At 36.1% G+C, this 19,949-nt stretch overlaps 2 protein-coding genes across 2 annotated transcripts; one reads left to right on the forward strand and one right to left on the reverse strand.

The window, feature by feature from the left end:
• The first annotated feature begins 261 nt into the window (after positions 1-261).
• On the forward strand, positions 262-15,348 carry LOC121736940 (esterase FE4-like). The gene is made up of 4 exons (XM_042128413.1): positions 262-451; positions 8,682-8,925; positions 9,331-10,604; positions 14,807-15,348. Exons 2-4 carry the CDS (start codon positions 8,749-8,751, stop codon positions 15,021-15,023), a joined length of 1,668 nt encoding a protein of 555 aa, XP_041984347.1. The 5' UTR covers positions 262-451; positions 8,682-8,748; the 3' UTR covers positions 15,024-15,348.
• Positions 15,349-17,276: 1,928 nt separating this feature from the next.
• On the reverse strand, positions 17,277-19,009 carry LOC121737383 (esterase E4-like). The gene is made up of 2 exons (XM_042129056.1): positions 17,805-19,009; positions 17,277-17,490 (listed from the first exon to the last, which is right to left on the reverse strand). Exons 1-2 carry the CDS (start codon positions 19,007-19,009, stop codon positions 17,277-17,279), a joined length of 1,419 nt encoding a protein of 472 aa, XP_041984990.1.
• Between the last annotated feature and the right edge of the window lie 940 nt (positions 19,010-19,949).

A 19,949-nucleotide genomic window follows, 5' to 3' on the forward strand; every position in this document is an offset into this window, starting at 1 on the left:
GAACCTTGATTTTTTAGGGTAAAAACTATCCTACGCCTTTTCCTGGGACTCGGAGTACCATCACACCAAACTTCATTCAAATCGCCTTAATGTTTTAAACATGTAGACATACATTTATAATATTAGTAGATTTTTCCTTGTATATTATTATTATTATTCGTGATATAAAGATAAAGATTCTATCAGTAATAAAACTATAGTCTACAATCAAACGTCTCTAGTCTATAGTTTGTGCGTGGTCCAACCCATCTGACCTTAGTGCCGCGGGCCGCCGGCCGCGGTCCGCAGTTGTTGTTATCACGCGTGGTAGTGGCGTTGGGTGTCCCGTCAGGTCCGACAGGTGTACTAAGTGACTAAGGGACTAAGTGTCTAAGTGACTAAGGAACCAAGTTGTCGAAGTGAAGAAGTGTCTTTGTTCAAAGCTGGATGTGAAGTCTCGTCTAAGTTTCGGGTATATTTTTAAATATTTATTCGAAATATTTGACAACGACGTATTACATTAAATTAAGTGTAAGATTTAAATTGAACATGCTAAATTAACCATACTTACTTTTTTGTCTTGAAATTCGAAGGAAATCATGTCAAGTTTCGTTCGTAAATAAAACGTTTTCTTATCTTTGTTTTCTATTGAAATAAATGCCAAAAATGTGGCAAAATTACAACGAACCAATCTTATATTTTTAATTTTATATTCTAGGTTAAAATAGTAAAATATAATATCACTATTAAATATATCGCATAAACTTACTGAATGGAATAATAAAATTTAAACATTCCTAAATAACTATATTACGCAAATTTAAATTATTTTTGTTATGTCTAAATAGGCTTTTAGCATTACGTTTGTTATGTGTAACTAATTAGAGTATAACATTGTTCACGAATTAGTTTAATTGTTATAAAAAAAATATTGTTTAAGTTAAAATATGTATAAATAAAAAAGAATCGTAGCGTGCCGAGCCGTAACAATTTTTTAAAGGTTATTTTAGGCAAGATAAGCATAATTTGATTTTTAATTACATATTGCTTTTGTTACGAATGACTTCGTTTATTGCTGGGGAACCGTATCTATAATTTCAGGGATAAAACTGTCTAAAGTTAACTACGTCCATTCCTGGTTAACAGGCTAAATAGACAGGCTTTCGCATTTATAATATCAGTATGGATTATACAAATTAATATGCTAGGAATATTCTCAAATACGTTAGCAAATGCAAGTAATCCTTAAATGGTACAGATTTTCTTAATCAATAATTTTAAAATTAGAGATCCAGCTAAAAATATTTTGATTACTTTTTTAATTGAAATAATTATTGAAATTAAAATATATAACCTAACATGGTGTAAAATTAATAGAAGTCTTAATAATTTTCCATTAACAGCCCGTAAATAAAATTTTAAATGTCAAGGAAACCGCGTTGAACTTTTTAATAATTCATGGCACACTTTGTTACAATTTATTTTGATACATGTAAACTACACCACAGACTATATAATAGTACTGACTAAATTAAAGAAATAACTTTAGCAAATGAATGCGCCATTGTATTTAAATTGGCAGCATTATAGTGCATGACGGAACTTTTTTTCATTTCATATCATGTAGAACATGCGTTAAAATAGAGTACAGAATATGTTTTCTTCGGTCGGGCGATCACTTTTTGGGTTCAAATATGTTAAACTATAGTTTACGATCTTAAGTTATAAATATGCTTTATATTATTTAATTTTCTTTCTTTCTTTTAATTTTTTTTACGTTTACGTAAGAAAATTTAACTGTTTTGACCCCCGACGAAATCAGAGAGATGTTATGTTTGACATATCTATGTGTGTGTTGGTCCATGGCTTCGTAGCATTCAAACGGTTTTGATCTAGTTTTAACCGACTTCAAAAAAGGAGTTTAATTCTACGCGTATGTATGTAATATTTCCAGAACTGCCCAGTTTTTGTTAATCTATTTCAGTGTCTGAACAAATGTTCCAAATTTCAAAAGTGTATTATTTTTTTGTTGTACTAGGTATTGTTCAACTTAGGGAACACTTACAAGTTTCATCAGAATCAGTTCAGTCGTTTTTGAGATAATATAATTTTAATTCTCAATTACGTACAATTTTGAAGTCGGTTTTATCTTTTTAAAATACTATTTATTGTTTGTAATCTTCTTCTTGTCCAAAATTCATCATCGGCTCGCTCACTGCTGGAATATTTCGAGGGTTTTTAATATTAAGAATTTATACTCATTATAATTTCACTTACCTTTTTTAATGAATATTTAATTCTATTAAACCAACAATTTATGCAACTATTTTTATTTATTTATTTTATTTATTTCTCTATCTAATTAGTTGCTTAAATTGTTGGTTTAATAGAAATAAAGTTACAATATGTATCAAAAATCAAATCAAATCATTTATTTCGGGCGTATGAGGCCCATATAACAAATACCTTAAATGTAACATACATATTAATTATATAATAAATACCTTAAAACTAACATACATATTTTATATATATTCTTAAAAACTAACACTGTCACGCTTTGCCGGCGACGTGACGTCGTTTCGTTCCGACTTTCGGAGTCTCCCCCGGAACCTCCGGTAAACTACATCCTCCATCCATCGGCCAGAACTCCGGCGCCTCGAAAGTCGACAGAAGATTCGTCGGTACTCTCACCACAAAGAAGCTAAAGTTAACTTTGTGGCGAGACTGCAGACGCTCGAACCTTAGGCTCAGTGTCGTCTTCTTCTGGATGTAGTCCACGACGTCCTCGACCTCCATGGACCAGTGCAGGCGGGATATGTATAGGGGCGTCGCGGGGACCTCGCTCCGCAGACGCAGCTCAGGTACATATGGTGCGGAGCCGCGATGGTTGCTGGCGACGGGCTTCTTCTTTCTCCTCTCCACCAGTATGAAGCCCTCCTCATCGCACCTCCTGCTCTCGTCCTTGCCAGGCCGAGAAGACTCCACCTTGCGGCTCTTCGTAGCCTTGCGGCTCTCCTTAGTCTCACGACTCTTCGGAGCCTTGCGGCTCTCATTATCCCCATTAGTTTTCGCCCGCGGGGGAGGTGCGGGGCGACCAGCAACAGTCGCGTAGTTTTGCTGAGTCGCCTGTGGACTCGGCGTCGGCGCAACCGGGAGGGGAACGCGGGCGCCGACGCCGAGTAACGCGTAATATTATAGGATATTATTTAATACACGCGTTAAAATAAATGAATTAAACTTCTAAAATAATTGCCTCTTTTTTGGACTTCAGATTAAAACTAATAGGGAAGATGCACAATTTTCGGCAGAAATCCGAGGTTTTTTCATCGTTATACATATTTTTCTGACTATTATCATATTATTTTGCACTAGGTAAATTTCATTTCAATGCATATCCCTATTTTCGGTCAATTTTTTTTTACATTAGTACAGAAGCCGTGTTGCCCGTTGATGTCTTTTCTATTAGCTCCAAATAAAAACGTTAAGTTATGTTTAGAACGTGTCCTATTCCAAAGTTAAAGACATTTTTATACGGTTATAGTTAAATTTAAATTTTAAAGTAAATTTTGGGACTTCGGCATAATAATCAATGCTGCGGCCTCACGGAAAACCAGCGTGAAAAGACGCTTTTCGTCGCTGCGTCGGCCAAATCCTTTATGTGTTTTAGTAACATTTTCTGGGTAAACAATAAACTATTTTATTCAATGATCGTTGGACTTATCAATAAATTTAAAATGCAGTATGGTGGCAAATCTTATTATGTATGAACTAAGGCCTTTAATTTATCGATAAAATCCATCAATCATTCAATAAAATGGTTTATTGTCTACCCCTGAAAATTTGACAAACACATAACACATGGGGGAGCCATGCTTCGGCATGAATGGGCCGGCTCGACCGGAGAAATACCACGTGCTCACAGAAAGCCGGCGTGAAACAGCGCTTGCGCTGTGTTTCGCCGAGTGAGTGAGTTTACCGGAGGCCCAATCCCTTATCCTATTCCTTTCCCTACCCTCCCCTACACTCCCCTATTACCCTATTCCCTCTTAAAAGGCCGGCTACGCACTTGCAACTCTTCTGATGCTGCGAGTGTCTATGGGCGACGGAAGTTGCTTTCCATCAGGTGACCCGTTTGCTCGTTTGCCCCCTTATTTCATAAAAAAAAAGGATTTGGCACGCGCAACGACGTTATGTGACTTTCGAGGAGGGAATGAGATGTGTATGTAGAGTAAAGTAAAGAAGGAGCTGTAAGCTTATGTACGCTTCCTGGGGCTTCTTAAAAAAAGTTCTATTCACTAAAAAAGACTTTCCGATTTTGGTCCGACTGCGACCGACAAAGAGTCAAATAAAATGCCACTTTTATAGGCTATAATAGCAGGGGAAAACACCAAAGTGTGCGCCGCGGCGCCCTGGTGTACCGTGGAAAGGCAAGAGGGGCGCCGTGAGTCGATCCTCCATCATTATTATTATCCGTAACCATAAATACATAACATAAAATAAATTATAATAATATGAATTATACAAAGCAGGCAGATGATTAAAATATATTTGTTTATTATTATTTACTTGCTGAACCTATCTTTAATCATCAAAGGTTTTTATTTATGTATATTTTTGTAATAGCTAGGTAAAGTAGGGCACCGTGGCAGAATTGAGACTTGTAAGTGCGCCGCCGGCTGAAAGATTGGGAACCCCTGGGCTATATGTTTAATTTTCTACTGACAGTGGGCTAGGTACTTTTACACTTTTGATTGGCTAACGTCAAAAAGTTTACTAATAAGCTCACGTCAGAGAGCCTGAGTCGGCATTAATTGGTTAATTGTTGGTTACATAGCCCATAAAGGGTGTAACATAACTCAATAATAACACTTTAGGGTGTGTATGAGGTGAGTATAAAGATCATTGTGAAAGTAGCAGTTCTGAAAAAGTAACCTTTTTAACTTTTATATAATTTTATCATCCGAGAGCGCTTGCCCATAAAAATCACAAAAATAAGCTCTTTTAGCGCTGCTATTTCACAGTAAACTCTAAACATGGAATTCATAAACACCCTAAAGCAGGGGTCATCAATTAGTTTCGCTCGGGGTCCGTTTTAAGAAATAAAATGACTTTCGCGGTCCACACATTGAAAACAAATAAATATACAAATGTAATTATGAAAATTACAAAGGTATTTGTAATTTGTATCAATGAAAAAAGTGACAATTTTTGTTGCTACATGTTCATCTGTCTGTATATCGAGAAATTGTCGAGACCGAAATTAACTTTTAACGCAGTTCATCTTCGAACATGCTCGGTCCGCACACAATGGGTCGGCGGTCCGGATGCGGACCGCGGTCCGCCATTTGGTGACCCCTGCCCTAAAGTATTATCACTAATTAGTTTTGTTACACCTTCTAATATATTTAAATATGATTTTCATCGAAAAATATTATAGTAATTTTCGGCAGGAAGCTACTAATAGAAAAATATAATAATTGCGAAATATACAACAACACTAATGTAATACCTTCAAAATACTAGGCTTATTATGTTTAGTTAAAACTAGATGACGTCCGCAACTCCGTTGCTCTACAACTCGTTGTCGCGGGAACCGAACATTTTTTTTTTTTTATGAAACAAAGGGGCAAACGAGCAAACGGGTCACGTGATGGAAAGCAACTTCCGTCGCCCATGGACACTCGCAGCATCAGAAGAGCTGCAGGTGCGTTGCCGGCCTTTTAAAAGGGAATAGGGTAATAGGGGAGGGTAGGGAAGGAAATAGGGGAAGGTAGGGAAGGGAAAAGGGTAGGGTAGGGGATTGGGCCTCCGGTAAACTCACTCACTCGGCGAAACACAGCGCAAGCGCTGTTTCACGTCGGTTTTCTGTGAGAACGTGGTATTTCTCCGGTCGAGCCGGCCCATTCGTGCCGAAGCATGGCTCTCCCACGTATAAATTTTTATTTTCGGGATAAAAAGTATCCTATGTCCTTTCCTGGGACTCAAAGTATCTCCATACCGAGCCGTGAAGAGGTAACAGACAGACAGACAAACTTTCGCATTTGTAATATTAGTATGGATGTACGGTTATCACATGACACATCTGACTATTTTAGGTCTTATTGAGCAGTATTTAAGGTATAAAATTGCTAAGTTTGTTATGTGATTGCAATCTCCCATGTTTCAAAATTGCAATCTCTTATCTTCGAAGGTCTAGGCGCGGTCCTCAAGTAAACAGCTACCTTGAGAGTTGCTATTTCGTTATTAAAATATCGTGTACTAGATGACACGCGCAACTTAGTGGCGCCAAACTTCGTTTTTCGTGCGGGAACCGTACATCTTTCCGGAATGAAAAGTATCCTATATTCTTCCCCGGGACTCAAAGTATCGCCATATCAAATTTCAGAAAAATCGGTTCAGTAGTTTGGGCATGAAGAGGTAACAGACAGACAGACAGACAGACGGACAGACAGACAGACACACTTTCGCATTTATAATATTAGTAAGTATAGATGGATATGGATGGTTATACGATGTAGATGTTACGATACAGAAACTGGAGGTAAGCACTAAGCACTCAGGTAGCACAAATTGCCTATTATATTACAACGTGTAACAAATAACTTATTGATACTTTATGTATAGAGTTCACTGTGAAAGTAGCAGCATTGAAAAAGTTATTTTTTTAAATGTTGTATGGGAAAATTCTTGACGCTGAGGCGGTTGCCCATACAAATCACAGAAAAACAATAGTAAAGGAGGGTGCTATTTTTGTAGTCACTCGAGCGTCATGGAGACTTAGTAGGTTTTGTACATTAGATAAAACTGATTAAAAAATAATGAGAGCGTTTTTTATTTTAGTGGTGGGTTGATAAACTGTAGCCATTTTAAAGTTTTGAAAAAGAAAATATACTTATTCAGAAAATTGCGTATTTAAGTCAGTTATAAATATATTTTAGACAGCAAGGACTAAATCATTTAGTTAGGAAAATATGAAGCTTTACTTTTTTATATTTTACCTACAGGCTTACCAAACCTTTGAATCGTCAGTGCTTTATACATAAGAAATCTGATTTCTATACCATAATAACTAGACACATGTCGGAAGCCTATACATTATATAAGCTTAATCTGACACGCTGGAGCTGCTCCCGAAATCCCCTCTTCCCCTCCCCAACTATAATAACCCTTCAGCGCTCACAGTGAAGTCTATATAAGGGACGCATACACAATACACACCCTAAAGTATTATCAGTTTATCACTTAGTTTTTACACCCTGTATAGTGGAAAACAATTTTTTATCTCTTTCATAGTTTCTAACCAATTTAACGAAAAAGAGATCTTTACGCTGAATAATTCAAAATCTTACGTGACAACAAACGACCTCTGTTGACGTATTTAATGATATCTTTATCATACAGGTTTTACTCCATGATGTTATCAGTTTTATTAAATTAATCGTAAAAAAATTACGATGACCTTGAAGTTTTAACTCACTTAAAGTGCACCGGGAGCATTCGCTTGTAATGTAACGTTACAGAGTCGAGCTACATCAGTGAGGGAGGAGAGACGAGCATTACAATGCGCACCTCGTAATTTTTACAGTGTGTAATATCTTAATACAACTTGTAACATCAATGCTACGTTTTTTTTTTATGAAATAAGAGGGCAAACGAGCAAACGGGTCACCTGATGGAAAGCAACTTCCGTCGCCCATGGACACTCGCAGCATCAGAAGAGCTGCAAGTGCGTTACCGGCCTTTTAAGAGAGAATAGGGGAGGGTAAGGAAGGAAAGGGATGGGAAGGGAATAGGGGAGGGTAGGGTAGGGGATTGGGCCTCCGGTAAACTCACTCACTCGGCGAAACACAGCGCAAGCGCTGTTTCACGCCGGTTTTCTGTGACAACGTGGTATTTCTCCGGTCGAGCCGGCCCATTCGTGCCGAAGCATGGCTCTCCAACGTATAAAACACGTGACTTTGAAGTCAATTTGCTATGGAATGCTTAAAGTCGAATCGTAAATATTATTACATTACACGTGAATGCTCGCGTGAGAGAGCACCTTTATGTGTTTGTAGTTTGTACACATAAAGGTGCTCTCTCACGCGAGCTTCCCAGTATGCCGTATGCCGTATGACGCAAAAGTTTTATTTCGTAGAAATATGAAAGAGCATTTGAAATTTTTATACTCTTAAGCTTATAACCACCTTTAAAATTAATTATTATGTATAATAACCTATTAAATTATACTTATGAGACATAATTTCAAACTCTTTAATTAATCTTTAATATGAATAAAATTTATAATATTCTGTATAATAATACGTTTTACTATAAAATATTTAACTAATAATTTTATAAAACAATAAGTTTACTAGCTAGATGTGCTATATAAAGGTCAAGTGACGTTTGAAACCAGTCCATTAATTAATTATTTATTAAATAAACATTAAATAATAACTATCCTCGTTTATGTAACATATTATAATGTTATCCGTACTAGTATTATAAATTTGAAAGTGTGTCTGTCTGTATATTACATCTTCACGCCCAAACCACCAAACCGATTTTGCTGAAATTTGGTATGGGTATACTTAGAGTCCCGGGAAAGGACATAGGAAACTTTTTATTCTAGAAAATGTATTCCCGCCATAATTGAATTTCGGCACAACGTAGTTGCTGGCATCAACTAGTATGAATAACAAAATTAATATTTTCAGGTCGAAAAAGAATAAGGTGGGAAAGAGAAAAGAGATGATCCGAGAGAGAAGACATGCTTGAGCACAGATGATGATGAAATGGTTAGTCCTGGGGTCGCTGTTTCTTGTGAACCTGTACCGGGAGCCGACTCCTGTGGTCAGGGTGAGGAGTGGGCTGGTGAGGGGGAGGATCAGCGAGGATGGAAAATACCACTTCTACTACGGCATACCGTATGGTACTGTCAATGATAGGAACAGATTTCAGGTATGTTTGCATTCAAGTTGAATGCAGAAGTTTGAGAGTTTATTAGGGACCTATCAGATATTCGGAGAACGGCAAGATATATTATACAACTTGAACTCTGAAATGACGTCAATGGGCTTCGGTGATCGGTCGGACCGAGCATGCTATCTCGCTCGGTCGGAAGATCTACTTTTTCGGCCACCACTCACATCGTTAAAAGATCATTTTATTTTATTTTTCTTTATTGGAACAAAAAACAGTTACATGCTATAATCTTAAACTAAGTACAATTAGATATATACAATAAAGACAAACACATAACCCACACTATTGTTCGCGTCGCGACAAAAACAATACAAATTTAGCTAAAAAAAAAAGGAAAAAATATAAAAAATAATAATAATATAAAAAATAATTATATTTCAGGCTCCACTGCCTCCACCAGAGTGGGACGGGGTGTTGGATGCCGTCGACGAGACCACCAGGTGTCCCCAGAAGCTGCTCATCGACTCCGTGATAGTCGGGAACGAGGACTGCCTGAAGCTCAACGTGTACACCCCAGCAGTCCGCAGCACCAAGCCCTACTCGGTCATGGTCTACATCCACGGAGGTCTGTTCATAGACGGCTCAGTCTCCACCCTTCTGTACGGACCAGACTACTTTCTAGATCATGGTGTGATATACGTGGCTGTGAGCTACAGGTTAAACGTTGAGGGGTTCCTCTGCTTGGGCATCAAGGAAGCCCCAGGTAACGCCGGCTTAAAAGATCAAGTAGCTGCTCTGAGATGGGTGAAAGAGAATATCAGAGCTTTCGGAGGAGATCCGGACAGTGTGACTCTGTTTGGTGAGAGTGCTGGGGCAGTATCCGCGTCCCATCTGACGCTCTCGCCGGTAACGAAGGGACTGTTTCATAGAACGATATTGCAAAGCGGCTCCAGTATAGTGCCCTGGGGCATCCAACACGATCCAATACGAACAGCAAGTGATCTCGCCAAAGAGTTCGGGTATTCTGGCAAGGATCCATATAAAATATATGAAACTCTAGCGAATAGGACGACCAAGGAACTAATTTGGGGTATAAAGTATAAACAACACAAAAACTTCGTCACAGCGGAGACGCTTTTTGTTCCTTGTGTTGAAAAAGAGATTTCTGGCGTTGAAGCTGTGATAAAGAAGCATCCTATAGATATAATTCAAAGCGGCGAATACAACAAGCTACCGATGATAAGAGGTTTTAACGATAAGGAGGGTATTTACTTCGTAGCCAAAGATTTCGGTGTAAGCGTTAAAAATCCGGACCCGCACGGACTATTTCAGGCTGATCTCGAGTTTTCTACTGAGAGAAGCAGAAACGAGACAGCAGAGGAGATGCTACAGCAGTACTTCACGAAGGACAACGACGAAAAAGTCATGGAGATGGTCGATCTATATTCGGATCTGCACGTGAAATTCCCACTCATTTTAGAGTCTGAACTGTTCTCGAAGACGAATGATAAGCCGATGTATTTCTACGTGTTCACCTACGATGGGTACTTCAACTTAGCTAAATACATATCTAAGTTTATCTTCAGCGGTGGAGCGTCTCATGCAGATGAGCTGTTCTATCTCTTCAAGTCGTATATCCTGTATAGGCTGCCTGTCCAGAACAATCAAATGCTTCAACGAATGGTCACTATGTGGACAAACTTTGCCAAGTATAGGTAAGACTTCTTTATCATTTTTGTTACATGTAAATTGTTTATAGTACGGGAGCCCTAGAACATTTTTTTTTATTACCATCAAGCTAATTTTTTGTGAGTAGCTTCATTTTGATAAGACGAACAACATTTTTAATGCGAATAATCTCGAAAGTGGTAGCTAACAGATATAGAAAGGATTGATGGTCCTAAAATATGGACTGTTTTATTTGTAGAACAATGTTACTCTTAAATTATATGACTATTAATCTATCAATATACAAAAAAACAGCTCTTTAGGGTTCCGTTATAGGCTTATAGGGTTCTGTAATCAACAAAACTTGGTTGACTACTGTGTACAAGCTGATTTTTTGTATATTGCTAGGTTAATAGTTATATAATTTAAGAGTAACATTGTCCTACAAATAGAACAATCCATATTTTAGGACCATCAAATCAAAGTATGAAATCCTTTCTATCCTTGGTTAGATACCAAGATAATAGTTTTTAAATTAATTGACATTTTTACTTTATTTAATTTCATGACATAAATATATAGATTTCCCATTACTCTCATGACATGTTTAATTATTACTAAGTATGTAAAAATTGATTTGAATAGGTATTGTTAGCGTAAAATATATTTTGTATGATTATAATTACTTATATTATTTATGATAATATGTTTAATTATTACTATTATTAATGATGATTGATAACTTATGTATAAAATTTATTTGAATATTTTTAGTGTAAAATATATTTTTGTACATGATTATAATTTAAATATATATTTGCATGCTATTTTATACATAGCTAAAAGTGTTAGATCTTAAGAAAATAATCATTACCACCTACTGTATTCACCACTTTTATAGCAAATAAACGAATTGAATTGAATTGAATACCACTTTCAAGATTTTTCACAGATAAAAATGTTGTTCGTATTATCAAAATGAAGCTACTCGCAAAAAATTAGCTTAATAGTAATAAAAAAAAAAATGTTCTAGGGCTCCCGTACGAGTACTATCGCCTTTTAACTTATTCGGACAACAACTAGTAATTACTCATTAGTAACATGCGTAATATCCTTTTTTTGCATGACGTCAATATTTCTTTTGATTCTGGAACTAAATATTATTGTGCCAAAGACTGCAATTAAAATTCACTTAAGTATTTAACACTATCACAAAACATCGGTCATAAAATATTTTTATGAGACTAGGTAATATATAGTAATTATTCTGTAGGTGCTATATTTTGAACTGTTTTATTATACCAGAAAACATTTTATTATGAACCTTTAAAAACAACTTACTTGGTATTTTATAATACCTACTAACAATTATTATTTTTTCTAGCTAGTCTATGACCTAGAGCTGTATTTTTTTTTGTTTTAATATTGATACAATTACTAATAATTCCATAACATTTTTGGTATATTTTCTAACTGGTTATAATAGTTTTCCTGTTTTACTATAATATATCATGTCTTGCATGTAAACACGTGTACTTAAGTGAATAGATGGGCTAACTCACACGAACGAAACGTGACGTGAGCTCGTGCATCGCAATGTATTTTTTATAAATGCGTGCAAATGGAATCTTACATAAATATATTAGCTTAAAAATTTAATTTGATCGTCGAAACGTCGATAGAGTTCACATTGCTTTGAAATTATCGCTGCATCTCAAGACACTTCGCAGCATAGTGCGGTGGATCAAGATATCGTTCTGTTTTATTTTATCATCGTTTTCAGTTTTCACATACTGTTGCGCTGCGCCTTGTCTCGTCTCGTTGCGGTGTCTATTCATAGTAGTTGAGTCGCGGAAAAGGGCATTGGATACTTTTTATCCCGAAAAAAATTACGGTTCCGGCGCTATAAACGAATTATGGCGCACCGAAGTTGCGGGCGTCATCTAGTTAAATGTAAAGCAGCGTCCACAGTTTGATATTTTTTGGTGCCTATGTTGTTTTATGCAACGCCTAGTCAAACTAGTTCTTGGTGTGACATGACCTTCACAATGAGGTAATAACAAGACCAACTATGCCACTTAACAGTTGGGGCTCTAAAAGGGGATTTTAATTAATATTAAAAACTGCACTAATGAATCTGCTAGTGCAATAAAGTATGTACTGGATACCACAACCGACTGCTTGAGCGGACTAAACAGCATTGGAGAGGAAACAAGCAGCTGGGATGCAATAATTGTACATATACTTGTAAATAAGCTGGATGCAGAATCACTAAAACAGTGGGAAGAAAGGATTAACAGAGAGAAAACAAATGAAATTCCCACGTTTCAGATGCTAATCCAATTTTTAGAATACAGATTTAAATCGTTAGAAGATATTCAGTCAAATAGGGATATTCGCACAAGGCAAGTTGTACATATTGTAAATAGAAAGGAAGAAAAAGAGATGCATGAAGTAGTAGACAGAAGAGTACATCATGCGAATATCTCAAGAGCTATAAAATGTAAGTATTGCGATAGTGAACACTATATTAATAAGTATCAAAAATTTAGGAGCCTGGCCTATGATGAGAAGGTCAGATTTATTGAAAACAAGCGCCTGTGTTATAACTGCTTGATGTTCAATCACAGGGTGAAGGTGTGCAGGATAAAGATACGATGCCTTGAATGTGGCAAGAAACACAATACCCTCATCCACCCCCCTTACAGTATGATAACTGAAAAAGAGGCTTCTAAAAATAAAAAATATATACAGTCCACTCAAGAAGAAGAAGATGTTATGACACATTTTGTAAAAAGAAGCATGGAACAACGGCCAATAGTGAGCATGCACAGGAGATTTAATGATGATAAAGGAATGATGAAGAAAAAGTTTTGGGAACCAAAATCCATTGATAGCCGTAAAGTTAAAAGAAATATGACTGAAAAAAGTATAAAGTATCAGAATATACATAAAATATATACAAAAGAGATGTGGAAGGAAGGCACAAAGTAAAGAAACTAAATAAAGACAAAAATGAAGATTACAGAGATACGTTAAGTATAGCCAGAAAACGTTTTAAGCAACCAGAAAGTTATCTAAGAAAAGAAAGAGGATTGAAAATGAAAGGAGAATATGATAAAACTAACATATTTAGAAAAAGGCTATACAACAGAAACAGAAAGAAAGAAATAATATTTTGTAACTGCCTTAACCCAACATAATGTTATATATTTTTTTGGTTAATTTTGCTTGTTAGTTTCAGTTTATCTTTATCAGAATCATTGTATTTTCTAGATATATTATTCAGCAGCCAGGACTTGAAATCTTATCATTGTTATTAAATTGTACTGCTCTCTAGTTAAGGACATCACTAGATGTCCTTGGCGGGCGGCGTGTTCAGTCGAAGTATGCAACCTATTTAGGGTTTAAAAAGATACATTTGACAAGTATATTGTGTCATGTAGTTAGTCTATTAACATGGCTTGTAATAGCAACATATAGGAGTAAATAAATACAGTTATTAAAGCTTTACAGCCTTTGAGTGACTCAAAAGGGACCTCCGCGTTCTAAACAATTTGTATTATTAATTCATTAAGCCCAATACGGTCACCGGTGACCGAGACACAATAGAAATTCTATTGTGTTTCGTTTTTCCACGATCGACGGGTTAAATGAGTGTTGTGACCTAATTACCATAAAATGCTTTAATTGTATAATTACTACTATTATCTACAGCGGTATATTTGATATAATATGTTTGTCTCGCAAACATATGCAGTACTTTAGTTATTATAGAGAATTTGTTTTTTATAACTACGAATAATTATACTAAAAAATAAAACAAAGAAATGAAAATATACAGGTGAAAATAAACTAAGTTATAGCACTTTAGAGTTTAGGATGTGCATGAGTCCCGTGTATAGAGTTCATTGTAAAAATAGCAGCGTTGGAACAGCAATTTTTTTCACTTTTGTATGGGAAAACTCTGGGTGATTTGTTGTCCATACAAATCACAAAAAATTGGTGTTTCAGCGCTGCTACTTTCACAGTGAACTCTCTACAAGGAACACATACACACCCTAAAGTATTATCTCTTAGTTTTGTTACACCTGCATATAACATTCTGCATGTTTTTCATGTGTTAAAAGCTCTACGTCGCTCTACGTCTAATATGGGCTATCGTAGACGATATTAATTTAAACTTTATTAGTTAATCATATCAAACTTGGAGAATCCTCATTATTTATCATATCTTTTTATCTTTCAGTGACCCCACCCCAACCAAGTCAGCTCTCCTGCCGTTCCGCTGGCGGCCGAGCCGGGCATCGAACCCCACCGCTCTCGTCATGGGCAGCGAGCTAACCACTGCGCCTATGGGGGACGAGGCCCGCGTGGGCTTCTGGAACCGAACCTACACCAAGTATAGGCGACGCCATTACGGTTTCGAGAACCATACGTTTGTGATACCAAATATAAATTGTTAGAATTTACGTAAGTCTGGGTTATCACTTATCGGTAATAATCCTTTGTTAGAGTATCATGATCTCTCTTTTCTTTATCAACTATGTACAGTAGATGACAAAGATTTGAAAAAGCAACTACCTCATTAAAAACACATGGACCAGTATTTCATGTACCTAATATAATTTCTATCTTTGTCTTTCTCTAAGCGACAAAAAATAAAGCAGAATGAAAGAGATACACAAGTACACATGAAGGAAAGAGATGACATTATATTTAATTGTGAATTAACTTCTACCTAACTCGCATTAGGAAATATTTATTGTTTGTTATATGATTTGTATTAAATTTTTGTATGCCATAATATTTAATGTAATCTAATAAAATATGTTTTGTTGGAGTCCTATTTAATTATAAAATCATGGTCAAACTACCTACTTCTCCAATATTCCATCTGAATCTCATAGCTTTTGAGAAAAAATGTGTCAAACATATGGTATTAGGCTGAGTTACCTTACAGTAAAAGTGTTAGTGCTTAGTGCTCAGTAATGATTCTGAGGCATCCTAGATTAAATAAAAGGCAAAGTTTTTAAGCTAGTCCAGCAGACATGTTTTCAACGTTAAACATTAGATAATAGATATACACGAGCACCATGGCGTGTTTTTAGTCATTTAAAAAGTCCATTCAAGGTCCCTAAAATCTATGTTACATATTATTATCATAATGAATATTATTTATATTGACGTCAATGACTTTAAAATCAATAACAAACTGTATATCTGTATGTTAATTCCGAGCATGTGCGAGTAACATTTGGAGTGGAAAAGTTTGTTGCCTCCGGGCTAGGAACTTACCACTCAGAGTTTCTGTAGTAGAGTTTTGACTGTGTCGGCAGGATTTTTGTGATGTTATTATGTTTTTCAATGGGATAAGAGCAGAGTAAAAGGATTAATATATTGCATACTTATATTATTGTTGCGAAAATGTGGAGACTAGGGAAAAAAAAATTTAAGTAGTTTTTATTCCGAATAAGGTACAAAACAATAAGTTTAATGGATATAACAGCCTATAAATCTGACAATGAAAAAATAGATAATTTGCGTTGTTTTGCTATTGTGATGCATATTATTATAAATATTTTTTATACAGTGCCTTAATTTTTACAGAGCTAAAACCTCCAAATAAGTTATTACTATGTTACTTTCAAAGTTATTTTCCACTGGACCAGATTTTTGCTCAGATAAAGAATTGTCAAGGATTATTATACTACTTTTTATAACTTAACTTGATACAGTTCCTTCGGGATTTTATTTGCATACGAAGTCGCGGGGCTCGCTAGTAAAATATAATAGCGGGGCGCAACAGATAAAGCGTAATTATGTCCGGACTAATCCCGGGTAATGGAGAAAAATGCCCTGGTAATTGTTATAAAGCGGCCGGACATGCTAATGTCCGTCCCCCACCCCCCGCACCCCCTGGGACGGACTAGTTTAAAATGCTAACGACTAGGGCATGGTCATAGCAATTAGGATTAAGTAGTTAAATGATTTAGTGTAGGGCTCTAAATTCATATATTTTACAATCCTAGAGCAATATGTAAGAAAATGAGTTGCTATTGCTATAAAATAAGGCGCTATTTAAACTAAAGGGCTTTACGTAACGTGAAGAAAATCATTTTTGAGTTGAGAAAACAGAACTATATTCACAATAACGAGACACAAAATTGCATACATTTATATTATGATATTACACAGGAGGAGGTTCTACTACAGGAGGTTCCAAGGACGACTTCCGAACACGTCGCGCCCCACGTCGCAGACAATACGTGTTTAGTGTTTTAGTGTTAGTGTTAGTTTTTAGTATAATTGTATGTATGTTAGTCTATAAGATATTTATAATAGGGGTCAAGATGCCTGAGTTAAATAAATAAATAAATAAGAAATAAATTAACTTTTAGTTCCGGGGGAGACTCCGGAATGAAGCGAGCGTCACGTCGCCGTTAATTCGTGATAAAGTGTAGTTATTAAGATTATAACTAATATTATGTATGTTAGACATTAAGGTATATATTGTATGGGCCTAAGTAGCCTGATTTAAATAAATAAATAAAAATATAATAATTTGTGACTCGATTTGCCGTTTGGACTTAAGAATTAAGATACCGTTTTATGCTATAAAAATAAAAACGAAAACAAGTTTAAATGTGGCAAACAGCAAATTTAAGTCTTTAGTTGTTATCGTAATTTATTTAGTAATTTATACAATAAACGTTTAACTATAATTTTATTCCCTTTGTATATTCATCACAAGGCACATAGCCTCTTTCTCCATAATCACACAGCATCTCCAAGAAGAACCCCCCTCGATGCTGTGGCCGAGCCTTCTCCAGGACACCGAAGGTCTCGTCCAGAACCATGACATTGGAGGAGTTGGTGGTGGCTGCTGGCCAGGACACCGGATGATATCGCGTTATTTTTGGTGTAGGATTCCTGAAAGAATAATAATATGAAATCTACAAAATATAAACGACTTTTAAATTTTGTTAGTCTCGCAAAAATTCGAGGACGGTTAAATTTGACTAATTTTAGTCTTGAAATGGTGGCTAATTGTTGCGCGCGACTTGAACTCTACATTTTCCGAGACGAAGACTTAAAGTATCCTTTTGCGAAACTCAGAGTAGACTCACACCAAAATTCATCTAAACCGATTCAACGATTTAGGCGTCAAGAGACAATAGATAGATATAGTTTTACATTCAAAATATTAGGTATGAATTAAATAAATAGGAGATAAAAATACGTACCCATATTTAACAAAATTCTCTATCATTGTGTTGTACTTGTAAGCGAAGATGGCGTCTCTATCCGAGAGCCTTATGTTGATACCTGCAGGCTTGAACATGTAGAATACATCGTCTGAATGTGTAGACTTATTCAGGTTCACTCCAGAAAGATCTTTCCCAAAATTCCGATCACCGATGTAAGAGAATACATAGTTATATACTGGTGAGTGCGATGCTTTGGCCAGCAGCTTGGAATAAGCATCAGTAGCTCCATATGCTATCCAGTCAGAATAAAATCTTATAAGATTTAGTTTACTTTTATTATAATCTATAGTTTTATTGCCAAAGTAATGTTTGCGTATTTTATCAGCAATTTTACGTTTGAACTTCTTTGTTGGTGTCGAAAATACTGATGGTAGATGATTCACAAAATTATCATTTAGGTCTTTAGTTACACTTCTTATAATGGCGTAAAAGAACATACCCTCTAGATCAGTATAACCTATCATCACAGGAACTTTGTTATAGTTGCCCGATTTTATTATATTACTAGGTGTATCAGTGAAAAATGGCTCTGTATTATTCACATCCATACATGGAGTATATCTGAAGTATCTTGGATCTGCTGATGATCCCATTGTAGCTCTCATGAGTTTCTCTAAAGGAGCTTCTTCGAGTACATTGTAGATGTCATTTTCTGTAATCGCTGATGCTATTTTATTAGCATCTTCTTTGGTAGTTCTATCTGATTCTAAATTAAACGCCCAAGTTGAAAAGGCTGTTCCGCTCATAAGAATCGCCTTATGAAAGAGACCACTGCTGGTTTTAGAAAGTAAATGCATAGAAGCCAAGCTGCCTCCAGCGCTTTGACCGCATATAGTCACATTGTCAGGATCACCACCGAATGCTCCTATATTCTGTTGCACCCATTTCAAAGCGGCTACTTGGTCTCTCAACCCAATGTTTGACACATCATTGGTGCACAAAAATCCTAGAACTCCTAATCTATAATTTACAGCAACGACTATGACGCCGTTAGAGTTTAGGAGTAGTGGATGGTAAACGTCTTTCCCTCCATGCCAGAAGGCTCCACCATGGAAGTAGACTATCACAGGCATCTTCTTTCCTTTTTCTGGTACATGCACGTCCAGGTACAAGCAGTCTTCTCTGCCGATTAAGACTGTGAGCATCTGGGGACATCTTATCAACTGGTTTATAGCATACATAGTCCCTTTCCATTTTAGCGGTGATTGCGGATACTGAAAATGATAAGATTTTGATTAATAATAAATTGTCAAGATTACATGATCAGTTAGGTATGAATTGTTGGTTTGTTAAACAGCTCAAAAGTTGACAGCTTTATTAATGGTTAACTCGATGTTATATTCATCTAAATTGAAAGAATGAAAATCTTTTTAAAACCATTCTAAAGGCTAGATAGATTATTAATTAGCAAGGTTTTAAAATCCCATTTGTTGTTTTTATATCTTATTGTTTTACAATCCTTTTGCAGCGACTTATGGCTACAATTTACATTAGTAAATAGTAGCAATAAGTCATTGCTTTGTTAATTCAATTTTAAAAACATTTTAGGCACTAATTGCTGATTACTTACTGCAATTTAACGACTATAATTACCTGGAACCTCCTTGCCACGGCATACGGTATGCTATAGTAGTGGCTCTGACCGCTCTCCCCCCGCAACCCCCTCACTTTCCCCTGCGGGAGTTCCAACTCGGGAGTCAAGATTTGACCACTCACTAAACTGAATACGAGGAGATATGCCACTGTAAACAACATTGTGTTTAGACTAGGGTTACTTGTACTAATATTATGTACTCTGTGCTAGGGTCATGAGTTGTTGCTTTTGTTTATGCCGTAATGCTTGGCAAGATTCCGCAGTCAGGTCACTTGTCACTTGTCACTTGTCAGCTGAGTTCGAATTCAAAATTTCAATAGCACGATCCAGGACTGTGTGTCGACACGGAGCATATTCTATGCTTTCTTAAACTTGCTGTCATCGTTACAATTTAAATCAATTTTCATCACTACTACTCCAAAACTATATGGTTTTTGGATATAAGCAGGTTGATTCTTAAATAATGCTATCAGTCACAGCTTTACACAGAATTCACATCACTTAAGCCCTACACACTATTTTGAACT

This window comes from Aricia agestis, chromosome 20, assembly GCF_905147365.1.
Source record: "Aricia agestis chromosome 20, ilAriAges1.1, whole genome shotgun sequence".
Taxonomy (NCBI): domain Eukaryota; kingdom Metazoa; phylum Arthropoda; class Insecta; order Lepidoptera; family Lycaenidae; genus Aricia; species Aricia agestis.

What these genes read in the sequence shown, in the direction of transcription:
- LOC121737383 (XM_042129056.1), bottom strand. Translation starts at nt 19,009, where the DNA reads ATGTATGCTATAAACCAGTTGATAAGATGTCCCCAGATGCTCACAGTC. An exon ending in GAGAATTTTGTTAAATATGG is followed by an intron (nt 17,491 to 17,804) that starts GTACGTATTTTT and finishes TTATTCTTTCAG; the next exon opens with GAATCCTACACCAAAAATAA.
- LOC121736940 (XM_042128413.1), top strand. Translation starts at nt 8,749, where the DNA reads ATGATGATGAAATGGTTAGTCCTGGGGTCGCTGTTTCTTGTGAACCTG. An exon ending in ATGATAGGAACAGATTTCAG is followed by an intron (nt 8,926 to 9,330) that starts GTATGTTTGCAT and finishes ATTATATTTCAG; the next exon opens with GCTCCACTGCCTCCACCAGA. An exon ending in ACAAACTTTGCCAAGTATAG is followed by an intron (nt 10,605 to 14,806) that starts GTAAGACTTCTT and finishes TTTATCTTTCAG; the next exon opens with TGACCCCACCCCAACCAAGT.